Source organism: Channa argus, chromosome 6, assembly GCF_033026475.1.
Source record: "Channa argus isolate prfri chromosome 6, Channa argus male v1.0, whole genome shotgun sequence".
NCBI lineage: Eukaryota > Metazoa > Chordata > Actinopteri > Anabantiformes > Channidae > Channa > Channa argus.
The window spans coordinates 1,316,929-1,331,728 of NC_090202.1; the positions used below are offsets into that span (position 1 = coordinate 1,316,929).

The window sequence follows — 14,800 nt, forward strand, 5'->3', positions numbered from 1 at the left end:
TAGAGGTTTTGTGCACACACACAAAAAGTTCTGGGGTTTTTGACTAAGTGAATATTCATAAGATGTATTTACTCCACGCAAATAATTTCTCCTGTATGTCTCGCTGAGGCCTCAGTTAAAGCCCTCTGGGCTGTTCCTCTTCTAACAGAGTGTTTATGAAGATTACACATACAACAGAATATTGCTGGTAATCCTGCCACTTATGAGAGACAATGTTTAACCGTGCTATTTAAAAAAGAAAACGTTTGCAGTCTGATATGTCAAATTCAAACTTAAACATCTCATTAATATAATACATTTTCATTTAGATATGGACTGCAGCATAAAATCATATTGTCAGACCTAAGATCACTTCTCTGCATATTAAACATTTCATGCATCCAGTTGAAGGTCGTGTTCAGGCACCTGCAGAGTAAAGACACCATGGAGCCGACAAGAGAAACGTGCACTTCAGTTGTCTTCATACAAAGTCCTTCCTGCAGATTTGTGTGCAGGTGTGACCATGTTTTTTCGTGTTTTAGAATGTAACCACTGTATAACAATCAGAAAAGACTATTTGTTCTCGCTAATGCTGCTCCGTCTCTTCATTCACTCACTATGTCCCTCTACTGCCCCTACTATTACTTCTACTGCCTATTTGGTTCAGTTTTAGTTTTCTGAGCTTCTGTGCTCTTTCTTCCTTCTTCCTGTGCTTCAACTGCTCAAATGTTTGGGATGCTGCTTATTAAGTCTCTCACTAAACTGGCAGAGTTTGTATTGAATTCAATTCAATTCAATTCAACTTTACTTATATAGTGCCAATTCACAATAAAGTCATCTCAAGGCACTTTACACAATAAAGTCAAGACAATACAAGTATGTAGAGGCAACCCAACAATTCCACATGGAACAAGTCCTAGGCAACAATGGAGAGGAAAAACTCCCTTTAATGGAAGAAACCTCCAGCAGAACCAGGCTCAGGGTGGGCGGCCATCTGCCCCGATTGGTTGGTAAGACGAGTAGCTGCACACTGGAAAACACACAGCTCCAAAGCCGGGGACACCTGCAGGAAGGGATAGAGAGAGGGACACAGAGAAGGACAAAGACAACTACGGGAGAAAGAACACACAAAGTTAATGGCATGCGATGGTGGCAAATATACTGTATGTATAGAGAGAAAAGAGAAGGAGTGGAGCTCATTGCACTCAGGGGTCTCCCAACAGTCTAAACCTGTAGCATCTTAACTAAGAGCTATGTCAGGTTGACTAAGCAACTTTAACTATAAGCTTTATCAAAAAGTGTTTTAAGCCTAGACTTAAAAGTAGAGAGGGTGTCTGCTTCCTGAATCTGAACTGGGAGCTGGTTCCACAGGAGAGGAGCTTGATAGCTAAAGGCTCTACCTCACATTCTACCTTTGGAAATTCTGGGAACCACAAGTAGGCCTGCATTCTGAGATCGAAGTGGTCTACTGGGATGATATGGTGCTATGAGCTCTTCTATATATGATGGAGCCTGACCATTCAGAGCTTTATATGTAAGAAGCAGGGTTTTAAATTCTATTCTAAATTTAATGGGAAGCCAATGGAGAGAAGCTAGTGAAGGTGAAATATGATCTCTCTTGCTAGTTCCAGTCAGCACTCTTGCTGCAGCATTTTGGATTAATTGAAGGCTTTTTAGAGAGTTATTAGGACACCCCAAGCGTGGGGAATTACACTAGTCCAACCTAGAAGTAACAAATGTAAGGACCAGTTTTTCGGCATCACTTTGAGACAGGATGCTAGTATCTTCTGGTTTCACAGATAAATAGAGCTGGTTATCATCTCCATAGCAGTGGAAGTTTATAAAATGTTTTCAGATATTGTTGCCTAAAGGTGACATATACCGAGTGAAAAGTATTGGGGGTAACACAGAGCCCTGTGGACTCCATAACTAACTTTTGTGCATGTAGAAGATTCATTGTTACCTTGAACAAATTGGAATCTGTTGGACAGATAAGATTTAAACAAATGCAGTGTGGTTCCTTTAACCCCAATTTCATGTTCCAGTCTTTGTAATAAAATGTTTTGATCAGTGGTGTCTAATGCGGCACTAAGGTCTAGTAAGACGAGTATGGACACAAGTCCATTATCTGATGCCAAGAGAAGATTGTTGGTGACTTTCAGTGTTGTAGTTCTGTACTATGATGAACTCTAAATCCTGACAGAAAGTCTTCAGACCGGTTATTCCTGTACAGGTGGTCACATAGTTGTTTTGCATCTACTTTTTCAATTATTTTAGAAACACAGGGGATTAAAATATGGGTCTGTAATTGGCTAAAACACCTGGATCAAGACAGGGTTTTTTAAGTAGTGGCTTAATTACAGCTACCTTATAGGCCTGTGGTACATAGCCTGTTTCTAAAGATAGATTTATCATATAATAATATGATCGTATCTATTAAAGGTAGAACACCGTTAAGCTATTTGCTTGTACCACTGGACATTATTTTACATTTCTACATTTTTTTACAACTTCATAGTGTGGTGTAATTTTGTGCTGAAATCTGCTGTTCAAACATTGATTGTTAAAAAATGTTTAACCTAATCTGAAAAGGTCTCTACATAGTTACAGATGAGGCTGAATTGAACTGGGGCCTGAAACCTTTCTGCATGCTTGTTGAACAAACATTCATTGCAAAGACTGCTATATGTACCATATTGCAAACCTAAACATGAGGTCCTAATGCCACGGCACACCCCAATCCACAGGGTCATGATTTGCCACCTTTTTATGCTAAGAGCCACATATACCCCCTTTGCAATGGGTACTCAGTGCTTATGAACTGGATCACTGCCATTTGCACCACCACATGTATGCACCAGCATGCAGATGCATACAGTCCCCTCCAAAGTACTGGAACGGCAGTGTTATTTAATTTATTTATAACTGCACCCCAAAGACATTTTACACAAGCTAAATTATTAGAACATGTGACTAACTGTTGATTCATGATTCATTCTTACCCTTGAGTGTTGTAAACAAGATGAGAACCAGAGAGTCAATATAGTCAATATAATAATTTCAAATGCTAATAAAAAGAAACCACAGTTGTACTGAGCAACATAATCAGAACAGGTCAGCAACAGAAAACTACAACAGCTGACAACAGAAACATTGTGCAGTCCGAGTGAGATCAGCAAGAACACCTACATTTTTTAATTTTTTTTTGGTAATCACAGAAAGAGTGAATTGTTAATCAGTACAGTCAGAGATGCACCTTGGTCCAATCAACTAGCAGTTTATTGTAATCAAACCATTAAGAGGCTCTTCTTTAAAGTGAACTAAACCTCCAGCGGACAGGCTAAGTTGGGATGTTAAGGTTCGTCACTAGTGTAGCACATTTCTGTTTTCAAGTGATTGACGACATTTTCCTACAAGGTCCTGTTTAAAATTTCTCTTTAAAACCAGCACGTTATCAAAGCAACAAATCAAAGACAGGCAGACAGACAGAAAGATGGGAGGAGAGATTGAGAGAACCATTTTCTGCCTGTAATTGTATAAGTCAATGTGGTAACAGCAGTTGTGGTGTGGTGCTGTAAAGTTAACTTGCCTTTATGGTTTTCTAACGGCCTGTAATAGTACACATAAATATAAGGGGACGGCACTGTGCTTCACCTCACACTCTCTGCACACACACCTTCTTTGACCTCCGCTAAGAAGAAAATCCTATTTCATCACTCAGTCTTGAAAAGGTTCAAAGTGTGCTGCTCTGATCTGATTTAACATCTCATTTTATGAGATTCACACTTACAGAGACCTGCTCTATACACAACACAGTTGAGATTATAATTTCTCGTAAAGGCATAATCCCCTAATTTCTGTAATGCAAAAGGATTATGAAATTGCCGTGGGTTTGACTGGTTGTTCTCTGGACCTGTGGCGATGTGCTGCAAAACCTCATGGCATTAGTGTTCTTAGGTTGGCAGCATGAAAATAAATATTTGAATGCTCTTCTAGGCTGCTTTTGTGTTTTCCAGTCACTATCCCACGTGTATTTGACATATGATACATTTCTATAACTAATGCAGCTACCTACACAGGCTGTGTGATCATTTGCATTTCACATACATAGCAACATTTTTATGCTTACATTACTCTTTGACCTCAGTTTGAAACAGTAAACAGGTGCAATAAAAAGTAATATTTTGTATCCAGGTGTCTACACCACTTACATAATTGGCCATAATTTAATGTTTGTGACCACTAACATGTGTTGATGATGTCTATTTTACGGCGGTTTAAGTGTCTGCGATGTGAAATATAGTTTGTCACATAAATTATTAAGTGCAAAGGATTTTTTTTAGGATATTTTGAGATATGTTGGAGTCTTTGTTGCCAGGTGGTTGCCAGGGAAGAGCAGGCCACATTCGTTAGCCATATTCGAAAGAGCCTTTAACATGGGACAGGCTAGTAGTGATGGTCTTCGAATGATGCAGAATTGAGATAATAATTGTCAACAGCCTGGAGCTAAACCCTGCTTCTGTATGCAAGTAAAATGTTTGCATCAGAGAACCCTGCAGTCTTCCACATCAAGATCAAACGTTTGCATGCTGGGCATGAATGCATGGTGCGTCTAAATAGGATTGTTTTTCCCATTTACACTCTTTTGTGTTTATTGTGCATGTTCAGCCACAGCATGTTGATTTAAACACTAGTCCACTGCTGTGGTTGTGAAGCCATATTACACTGGAAAAAAAGACAAAGCATTTTCCACTTGGTAGTTCATTGCACTGACTCAACCAACACCTGTAAGATCTGAGAAGTAACAGCCTGCAGACAAAGATCACAGACTGCCAACAAGATACTGCCATCTCCTCTGTCAAATTTTCCCAGAAGCCGATCTGGAATGCTTGGGGCCAATGGCAAATGGGACCAATCCCCCTGAAAAGGAAAATGCAATGTGCTGCACCATTTGTTGACCTGTCGTTTTCAATCTTAACATTTTACCCAAAACATTGTCATCAGTTCTTGACATTAACTTTTTTGCTCACCAGCCAATGTGGTTAGTGGATTTATAAAGTTACTAGCCACTCAGCATTTTCACTGGCCACAATTTAGTTGTTGGGAAGGCGTGTTTTATTTTACTTCAAAGGGACATTTTAATACTCAGGAGACCAGACAGCTTGTTCTAGCAGCTTTCCACAATGAGTGTGTGCTGTCACCTTTGTTATTTATCCTCTACACAAATATGTTTTAGAGCAGATATGACCAGAGTACAAGTATTAAATAGACAGATGATTCTGCTGTTGCCTGTCTACTTCGATAGTGAGACCAGCCACGGCCCAGTCAGAGGATTTTGGACAGTGGTGCAAGAGATTTTTTCTGTAGCTCAACATGTCAAAGACTGAACATTTACATACAAACCAATACGTAGCTACAACTCCAGCCTTTACACAGAGAATTCCAGTTCCACCCGATTAACTATTAATTAATTAAGTTTTTTATTTTAAATATTGTTTGTAAATGGGTGAAAATAAAGTAACCTGAACCTGAACCAACACATGTTGCTGACCCTGAGTGTCTCCCCCCAATTTGTCATCATAACAGGGCATCAAAAAAAAACTCTGCCATTAAAAGAAATTTGTGGAAGGCCAATTAAACCTGATTAAACCTGACCGTTTTTTTTTTTTTTTTGCGATATGCATTAATAATGGCTTGTCTAGGCTCCAAAGTAACTTACTCAAATTATAAAAGAATTTTAAGCATTGCATTTTGGGCAGACAGCTGTTCTCAGCGTGCAAACTGGCAACAGTATTACAACAAAGGACAGGTGAGATGTACAACTTACTAGAGTACAAGAACAGTTAATACAACACCAAAAAAAACACTTGCAGCTTGCAACAAGTAATGATCTCATTATACAATTCTCACTGAACAAGATAACATAACAAAAGCAGGACAACAGGAAAATGTACCACTGTCCCCAGAAATCCCTCCAAAACCATTCTGTCTGTTGTAGCATTCTTTTCAATGTGGAACTAGAGTAAACTCAATATCCATAAAGTGGTTGTTAACATTCTGATATAGATATGAATCCGCTCAACTGCAGTGCACAGTAAATAACCTATAGATTAGGTTAGATTAGGTTGGGAATCCTCAGAAGCAATGATAATAATCATAATTATCCCCTACAACTATGTAATCATATGTAATATCAGCATCTTATTTGCCAGCTGGTGTCTTATGTTTTAATACAGTATATGTGACATGTTTGTCAGATATATTGGTTCTACTTGTCAGGTTGATTACATGAGCAGGGAAAAGGTCAAACTCATTGATGATGTGGTTTGATGACTGTTTTAAAGCTGGCCTTTCCGCCCTGCCTGCAGTTGCCCGCTCCGCTTTTGTCACCTGGATGGTTACTAATTGCATCCTGCCAAGTGCCACCCACCACTCTTCAGCTTCCCTCAGGGCTAGGAGTGGGTGGCACTGCCAATCTAAAGCCCACACCGACTGACATTTACTGTGAGCAGGCTGAGTATGTCTCAGTGTGCAGACTTTTGTACTACATTAGGTATAAACAGCCGTCCATGTTTGGCCCTACAGCCTATAGCTCAGGTCTGATCGTTTTTATCTTAATTAGAAGAGTCAACACTGACTCTCTCGATGTGTAGTCAGTAAAAGCATGCTACCATTTAAGTGAGAACCTGGCTTATGCTGTGACCCCCCAGAGTGCTCTCCCTGCAGCACTTTCTCGTATCCTTGGGGAATAATTACAGCCTCCTTCCCATTCACTGCTAACACTCTGTTTTCAGTTAAACAAGAACTTTGAAGGGTAAAGCAGCCTTTTGCACATTGTGTTTTTCTGTTTCTGGCATATTGATCGAGGCATAATGATGAAATCGGCAATGCCATTCAAACAAAGGCTCTCTGACCTTAAGCAAATGGCCTTGGAGCAATCCAGGACAAATTAGCATTTCCGATATCCTCCCGATAAAGGCAATAAGGGAGGAGCAGTGCAGAGAGACTGGCTATGTGTGTGTGTGTGTGTGTGTGTGTGTGTGTGTGTGGAGTGAGGTAATGAGAGACAGATGAGACAAAAGAAGTAACAGAGGAAAATTAAAACATTAGTTGCTCTCACAAATGACACATACAGCAGCTGCGAGATGAGTCCACTAAAGCCAGCTTTTGAATTAAAGCCCCCTTAAAACCGCTCTGTGATTTAAGTGTTGATGCGGTCACAGCTAAAATGAACGGAGTGACAGACGACTGATGACTGGCTCATATCTACAACATTAAATCATAACTCTTAACATTACGAAAAGGATAAAAAGGGATGAAACTAAAGTGAAGTTGTTTTAACAGACAGACATAATTGAATACCATAGACAAATCAAGCTGGCATTAGCAGACATTACACACAATCTGCAGATTTTTCCTTTTTCCACATCTTACAGCTGCAGCTGTTGGAGCCATTTTGTACCAAAATTTGTGCAAAAACATCTGTGGCTGCTCTCACAAATAATAACTTGCAAGTGTTTGTGCGAAGGCACTGAATTCAACACTTATCCCTTATTACCTTTAAAATGTCCTAAGAACACACAAGTTTCCTTGTTTCAAACTACAGTTTCAAAGGTTTAAGCTACAAGAAGAAGTGTCTGAGAAATTTAAAGTTTCAAACTAATTTTGTTTCTGTAAAAACCTGCTTATAATAAGTTCAGTGTAAACTTATCATTTTAAATAAAAAAATCGATTAGTGAATAAATATTTGTTGTTCCCACACAGTAGAGATGTGGTTCAAATGGTTTATGAAGCTGCAGACTTTACTGCTGCTACTGTTTCCATTTTCACTGTTTTCATTTATTTGTATTAGCATTATTTATTATTGTTAATGTTTGTTATGTATTAATGGTTCTACTTAATATTACCATACTATACTATATTGTTTATGATGATTGTTGATAAAAAAACCAAATTAAACTGACGTTAAATGTAAATTGAAAAGTTGCAAAAGAAGATGGCTGTAGTTGATTGTACTTGGCTCTGAGCTCTTTGCCAGCTGGGGGGGTCATAATGGGTCATAAAGCACATTGCTTTATGTTAACTCTGCTGTTCCAGCGTCACTTCTGTAACTTTGTTTTTGAGTGTAACGTAGCCACAACCATCTCACCACCATTGCATTCAGTGACGTACCAAACATTCTCCAAGATGGAGTTAAGCTGCTGCTAGGACTGATGACACAGACCATAAAGGAAGTGTTGAGGATTGTTTGATGGATCACTTTCTGTCCATATTCCACAGGTAGAATGCAAAAAAGCCCAGCCTAAGGAAGTGATGTTTCCTCCAGGGACGCGAGGTCGGGCAAGGGGCCTACCGTACACAATGGATGCCTTCATGCTGGGCATGGGTATGCTGAGTGAGTACAGAGCATATTTCTGCAGCTATGGAAACACACTGTGCTTTAGTTTCATGGAAATAGAAAGAGTAGCACAGCATTCTAGCTTCTTTTTTTTTTACATTTAAATGCACTTTGTTTGTTTGGGATTTTATTTCCAAGTGCAACACACACAGTAGAAAATGTACATTTTTAGGCTCAGACTGTGTCTTAGATCCTGGTCTGCTTCTGGTGCAGCATCAGTGAACTGATCATGTGGTGAATTCATGGAGGATCTGTATTTACTGCAAACAGTGAATAATGTCAAATACTGAATGTAAATACACAATTGTAGCAACTTACATTTATCAGGTTTAGTATTGCAGTAGTTTTGCATTAGAGTTATTACGGTATATTAGAGAAAAAGTTGGCTTCATAACCTCACTGCTGTTTTCTCCACCTCCCCGTTTGGGGAGTTATTACAATTGTATTATCCCATATAAGTCTACAACATCATGATGATTTTTGCTAACAGTGACAGAATATTTTTTTCTCATAATACAAATAAGGAAAACTGTACCACAGTTTGATGTTGATTAGTTTTGCCGTCTTAATTCTTGCCTTCTTTCTAGGTTATCCTAACATTGTAGCTACATATGGCAGAGGCTACACTGGTTTTGCACCAAGCTATAGCTACCAGTTTCCTGGTGAGTTTGCTTTTAAAGTATTTTACTCCTCTTTGACCCACAGAGACACACAGACACACACACAAGCATCTCAGATCTCAGCAGGGTTCCTTAGGATGAATATGTAATTCTGTCACATCAACCCAGGCCTCACTAGCTCTGCTTAATGGACAAATTCCTTTCCTAGCAACCCACACACAGTAGTCTAATCTCAGGGAAAAGTGCAACAACCCTCTCCCCCCCTTCTCTCCAAATTTGATTTGAAAAGGTGACACTAAGCTATTATTTCCCCATTCACTACCTCTAAACACCTTTAAAATTGGAAGCGGCAGAGCTACGCCTAGAAAGCTAGTCATCAGCAATCCACACTTAACACCTGATTTCATGCTTTATTTGGCAGAGTGGGAGGTTAGCTGACGTGCCAGTTCCCTGTCTCGCACTGCTGCCAGCATGTGACTATACCTTTTTCTGTGAGATACAGACACAATTACTGCTGCTGTGAAATCAGTTGTGCTTATGTTACAGTTATGTAATTCTTTTAATTGAACCCTTCCAGTATTTGCTCCTCTGCGTTGTAGATGGTTTTAGTTCGGGTTTAACTAATATCGGTTGCCTGTTGGGCAAAGCTTCCAAAACCTGTCAAAGAGGCAGGCAGAAAGAATACGCTGACATACAGAAAGTGAATTAGTAATGTAAGCTGCTGATGAACAAGGGTACGAGTTACTTTGTAAAAGTGGACCATGGTTTTTTTCTTTAATGCTACAGAATGAGCATAGTGTAGTAACAAAGGTACTAAGCTTCACTAAGTTTTCTTGATTGCCAATGTACTGTACAAAGTGTTAACCACATCCAAAAATGTGATGCCATAAAATAAAGATTGGAACCTTTTGATGAAATACAGATATATTTAGTTCACCGTTCTTCAAAAAATTACCATGTTCAAAAAACTGTCTGTGCACTACACTGAAATTGTGACTTATTTTAATACCTGTATTACCTCAGTTACTGTACAGAAGCTTTCAAGACACCTTTTGGGTTTTTTTATGAGACTTGTTACCAGGAGTAAAAAGGTAATTGCAGCCTCTATCAGCTGGAAGAACAGGCTAAAATCTGATAATAAACTAAACATCTGCTGCACATTCAATTCAAACCATTGATATTCTCTAGAATGTTTGGAGCATGAAACTGTACTAGAAACCAAAACACAGGGCGTTGGTTTAAAAAAGTATGAGACAGCATATAACAAGTCGCTGCCACACTGTTTTCTATTGCATCCCACAGTTGGTAGATCTAGCAAACATTTAAATTAAGGCATTTATGGTGTATGAAAAAAAAAAGGGTTTTTAGATGCACTTGATTGGCCATGTTGTATTTCAAGCTGCTCACCAAACCAGGCCAACCAATGCTGCCCATGCAGTGCTCAAACCTACTGTATATAAATAGTGAGAAAAAACTGAACCAAGTTCCTGCAATTTGTCAAGGTCACTAATGTTAAAAAACCAGCTCACTTTATCCAGAATTCATTTCTCCAAAAATGATCACACTGCAACACTTCTCTGTTTGACCACACTGGTTACAAAGCAAAGGGTCTGGATGGAAATGGGCTGAGTAGGGAGCAGTGCTGGAGGAGTCCCATGGTGTGACAAAGCCAGAGGAAACCAGATTAAAATACGTCAGCCTCAGGACTGTGCCTGCTGCCTTCAAGGCCACAGACCACAGCACACCAGGGAACACGGCAGGCTGCTGTCATTCTTCACACACACCCAAACACACACAGCTGATGGCCCACTAGGGTTGGCCAACGCAGCTTGTCAAATCCCAGCCACTTCCAACTGTGATATCTCCTCCAAATGCCCTTCCTCATCAACAGCGGTTGCTCCACAGAGTACTGATGGCAGAGCTTTGTCCCCTGAGGCTGAGCGAGGGATCAAAGCCTCACGCTGAGGATGTCTCTCCATAATGACATGGAAGGTGTTATTTATCTATGGCGTTACCAGATAAAACCTAGAAGCGAGTGTTCTTCTCTGGCACCATCAACCAAACACTCAGTCTGCCTTGGCAGCACATTACACTTGTATATCTTTCTTTCATTCCTGCTTCATCCAATCTGGGACCCTTTACAAAGACCCTGTTAACGGCGAGCTGATTGCTTTAGATTAAACTTTTTCAGCTTTGCTTCTAATCCCATGGCTCACTCCCGTGAAATGATTTTGCCTTTCCCCCCGTTCTTCCCACTTATTCACTTTCCCTGTGATTTTCTGATAGCACCAGAATGACCTTGGTGCTCGGACATGAAAGGTGGAAAGTGTTTTTTCTTTCCCCTCTCAGTGTTGAGGGATTTAGAATAGTTGGCTCACCATAGAGGTTAAAAATTGACTGTTGAGAAAACGAGGAGCTCATCTTTTTCTGAAGCACTGGCCATAATCCTTGCCAGGGACTTAATTCAGGGGAGGTCAAACAGAGTGGCTTGTGTCAGCGTACGTGTTAGTGGGAAGGCAGCTGCTTTTGGCTCCATTTAACACTGTTTTATTACAGCATCTTTATATTCAGGCCGATTCAAAGTCTTTTTCTATTGCCTTATCTTGATTTTCATCGTTGACTTACTGCTGTCTTGAATGTAGCATGGGATGTGTGTGGGAGACAGCGCTGATGGCAAATGGCAACAGTGATGATTACAGTTGGGCTCCCGTTTTGGTATTGCTGTGGTAAATTTGCTATAGGCATCATTTTAAACCTGCTTGCATGGGTTTCATTATGTGTTTCTGTGTCTCGTTGATGTCTGTGTGCTGCAATTTGTAGCAAATGTGACAGATTTATAGCTTGTGTTGCAACAAACACACACAGGGACATACTTAACAATAAATCCAAGAGAGGCTTCAAGGCTTTGTAGGGACTGAAGTCAGGATATTATGCTTTCCTGCTTGAGGTCAGTTATTTATTAGTATTTGAGGATGAGATGTTACCAAGAGCAATGGCATCGTACACTAGAGTGGCATATCACAAATAAAGCATAAACAGGGCTGCAGAGAAAGATTCCCGACCATCCCAAGGTACCAAAACGACCTTTGACCTTTCTCCAAGAATAGAATTCCCTCCTCTTCCAGGACCATGGCTCTTGTAAGTTTTAACTTTAACATTTAACCCTCTCCACAGGACAAATTTATGCATGTGGATCCAGGACTCATGACTTTATAACTGTTAATTAACAACGTCTTCCTGAAAATAACTCTGTGAGTCACTTTTTAAATTTCTATTATTTTAATACAACCTTTAATTTTATTATTTATCTTAACTGGCTCAATGGGAAATTTTACTACAGTAAGGTTTGGGTTAAGTTTGCATCCCTCCACAATAGAACTGCATGTAGCGGGATGCAAAACCTAGTAAACCTAGTACAATAACTAAGTATAAAAGATTTCCCACCTATGCTGTTACAGTATGTGGTGCTAAAGGAAATGTGAAACCATGATGCCAATGTTTATCTCAACAGCACTCACTGTTAAAACCATACTGGAGTTGAGAATAAAACATCCGGTCTGAGCAACCAAGACCTGGAAGGCGTCAAGTGCCCTCTGCATGGAAAAGCCGGATTTGTCCAAACAGGGCACCTGCTTGGGTGCTATAATTAGCCGCACTCTGCAAACAAACATTGCTCGCAGACAACCAAGAGCATCTTACTCAGGGGACTAACACTAAATGTGGCCCAAACCCTCGAACCCAATGTTACTGCTGGAACTATTCAAACCCGTTATTTGAAACAACCAGTACCACAGACACAACCCAAATCCACAACTGGCCCTGCACAGACTAATCTGAGCCGTGATGCAATAGGACACAGAGCCTCCGACAAAAAAGCTCCTTACAACAGACTCCAGCTGGGAGAGAAGGTGTGGCAACCCACTTCTCTAGTCAAATCATTTTACATGTAAAGTCCATGAAAAATCCAGAAACATTTCTAGCAGTTAATAGAAACTAAGGAAAAAGGTCTGTGTTACTGTAGAGAATTGGTGTAGCACAAAAACAGCAGCAGATTCAGGAAAACCTGATTGCTGCTTTATTCATAAGAACAGTATGATTATTTATATTGATGAATAGATTTTTAGAATGTACATATTCAAAGTAATTAAATCTGAACAAAAATGACAGGCATAAAAAATAAAGTGTTTCAGTCTGAATTGCAGTGGAGTAAAAGTAAAGTACTTTAAATACTCTAAATTACACTTAAATTTACTTAGTTACTTACTAATTCTGTCTTCCAGGGATAACACACAAACCAATTGTCTACTTGTATTTGTCCTTTTTTAAGAGCGGTGTGTATCTATTACAGTGGGTCCAGTTAATGGAAGCTCCCCTTCCTCTTCCATTCTTTAACAACAACTTTTTCTCTGCATACCTGCATGTTGAGACCAAGCGTGGAAATAATGTTTCACTGTTAATTAGTGTCTAATCAGGTATAGAAACACAAATCACAGAAGACACAAATGCACATTCAGCTTTACAGTGGTGTTAGAAAACTGCAGCGACAGTACATCAACCCTTTATTGGCCAATGGTAACTACACCATAAGGTGGCAGATTAATTCTGTTAAATTTAACTCTTATCATAATTTTTCAAAAAATTGTAAAATGTAAATAAAAAGAGAGAATGCAGTGATTTGCAAACTGATCAAAACAATTTTTTCATCGTAAATAGTAGAAAAAACTAATGCTGAAACTAAGGACTTTTGAAAAACAAATCATTCTACTGATTTTAAATTATGTGCCATCAGCAGCTGTGAAAGACGTTGTCCCATGCATCCAGAACAACAGGACAGCACATGCTTTGGAGAAGAAGCAGTATTCGATCTATATTTAAAAAAAAAACTGTCATTTCATTTTTATTTAGGAATTTTTATTTTGTTTTTCCCCCAGAAGAGATACATTCAGCACGACTAAAGACTGCTGAAATATTCAGGAGATTTTTGGAAATACTTCTTATGAAATTTGGTTGAGACGACAAGTCCACTGTGGACATCATGGTAGTGATGCTTCTCTCTATCAGTAGTCTGCAGTGTCTTCACATCACCTTGTAGTATGACTTCGGCTCGGTGGGAAGTTCAACAATGATTACACCCAAAAAAAAACCTTGGCACTATACACTACCTCTACCTAATGATAGACCAAAAAAGTTGAACCGGGTCAAGTTAAGTCAGTACTAATGTGGTGAAAAGACGATACTATTTACAGTGGATGAAGCCTTCCAGAGTGGAGGTAACCACCTCGCATTTGGTGGCAGCAATCTACATGCACATGTAGAAAACAGTTAATGTTTACATGCCAACAGTGTAAAATGCAACAAGAGGCCATCGACAATAATGAGCTGTGTGATTGCACAGGGACTGGGAGAGAATGGGACTGAATGATAGTGAGAGTGCTCCACAGTACATCCACATGGAGCTGCTCAGGGGGCTGATGTGCTTTTTTAAATTATCCCAGAAGTACAACCAGGTCTGTTAGACCAGTTTCTTTTGACAGCCTCAATTTAAGAAAAGATTTTTGTCTTTGTGCCCCCTGGTGTCACAGCTCTCTCTGCTCATTCGCCGCAGCTCTTGTTAGATGTGGTGTGAAGAACACACTCATACTGCCTGCTTATACTGTGAATAACTCTTTGACTGAAACATAATACTAGTAAGGCTTAATCAGGCTGAAAGCAAAGGACACTTTTGGCTCACACTGAGTGCAAATTTGACTTCCAAGGTATTATCACAGTACATTTTTATTTGGTTCTAACAGGTACTTTACTT

At 39.6% G+C, this 14,800-nt stretch overlaps 1 protein-coding gene across 10 annotated transcripts in view; it reads left to right on the plus strand.

The window, feature by feature from the left end:
• Positions 1-14,800, plus strand: part of msi2b (musashi RNA-binding protein 2b) — a 248,973-nt gene that overhangs the window by 193,562 nt on the left and 40,611 nt on the right. For all 10 annotated transcript variants that reach the window (XM_067507483.1, XM_067507488.1, XM_067507487.1 and 7 more), the window contains exons 9-10: positions 8,260-8,374; positions 8,965-9,039. In XM_067507483.1, the coding sequence (XP_067363584.1) occupies positions 8,260-8,374; positions 8,965-9,039 (190 nt within the window). The remainder of the gene's footprint in view (positions 1-8,259; positions 8,375-8,964; positions 9,040-14,800) is intronic.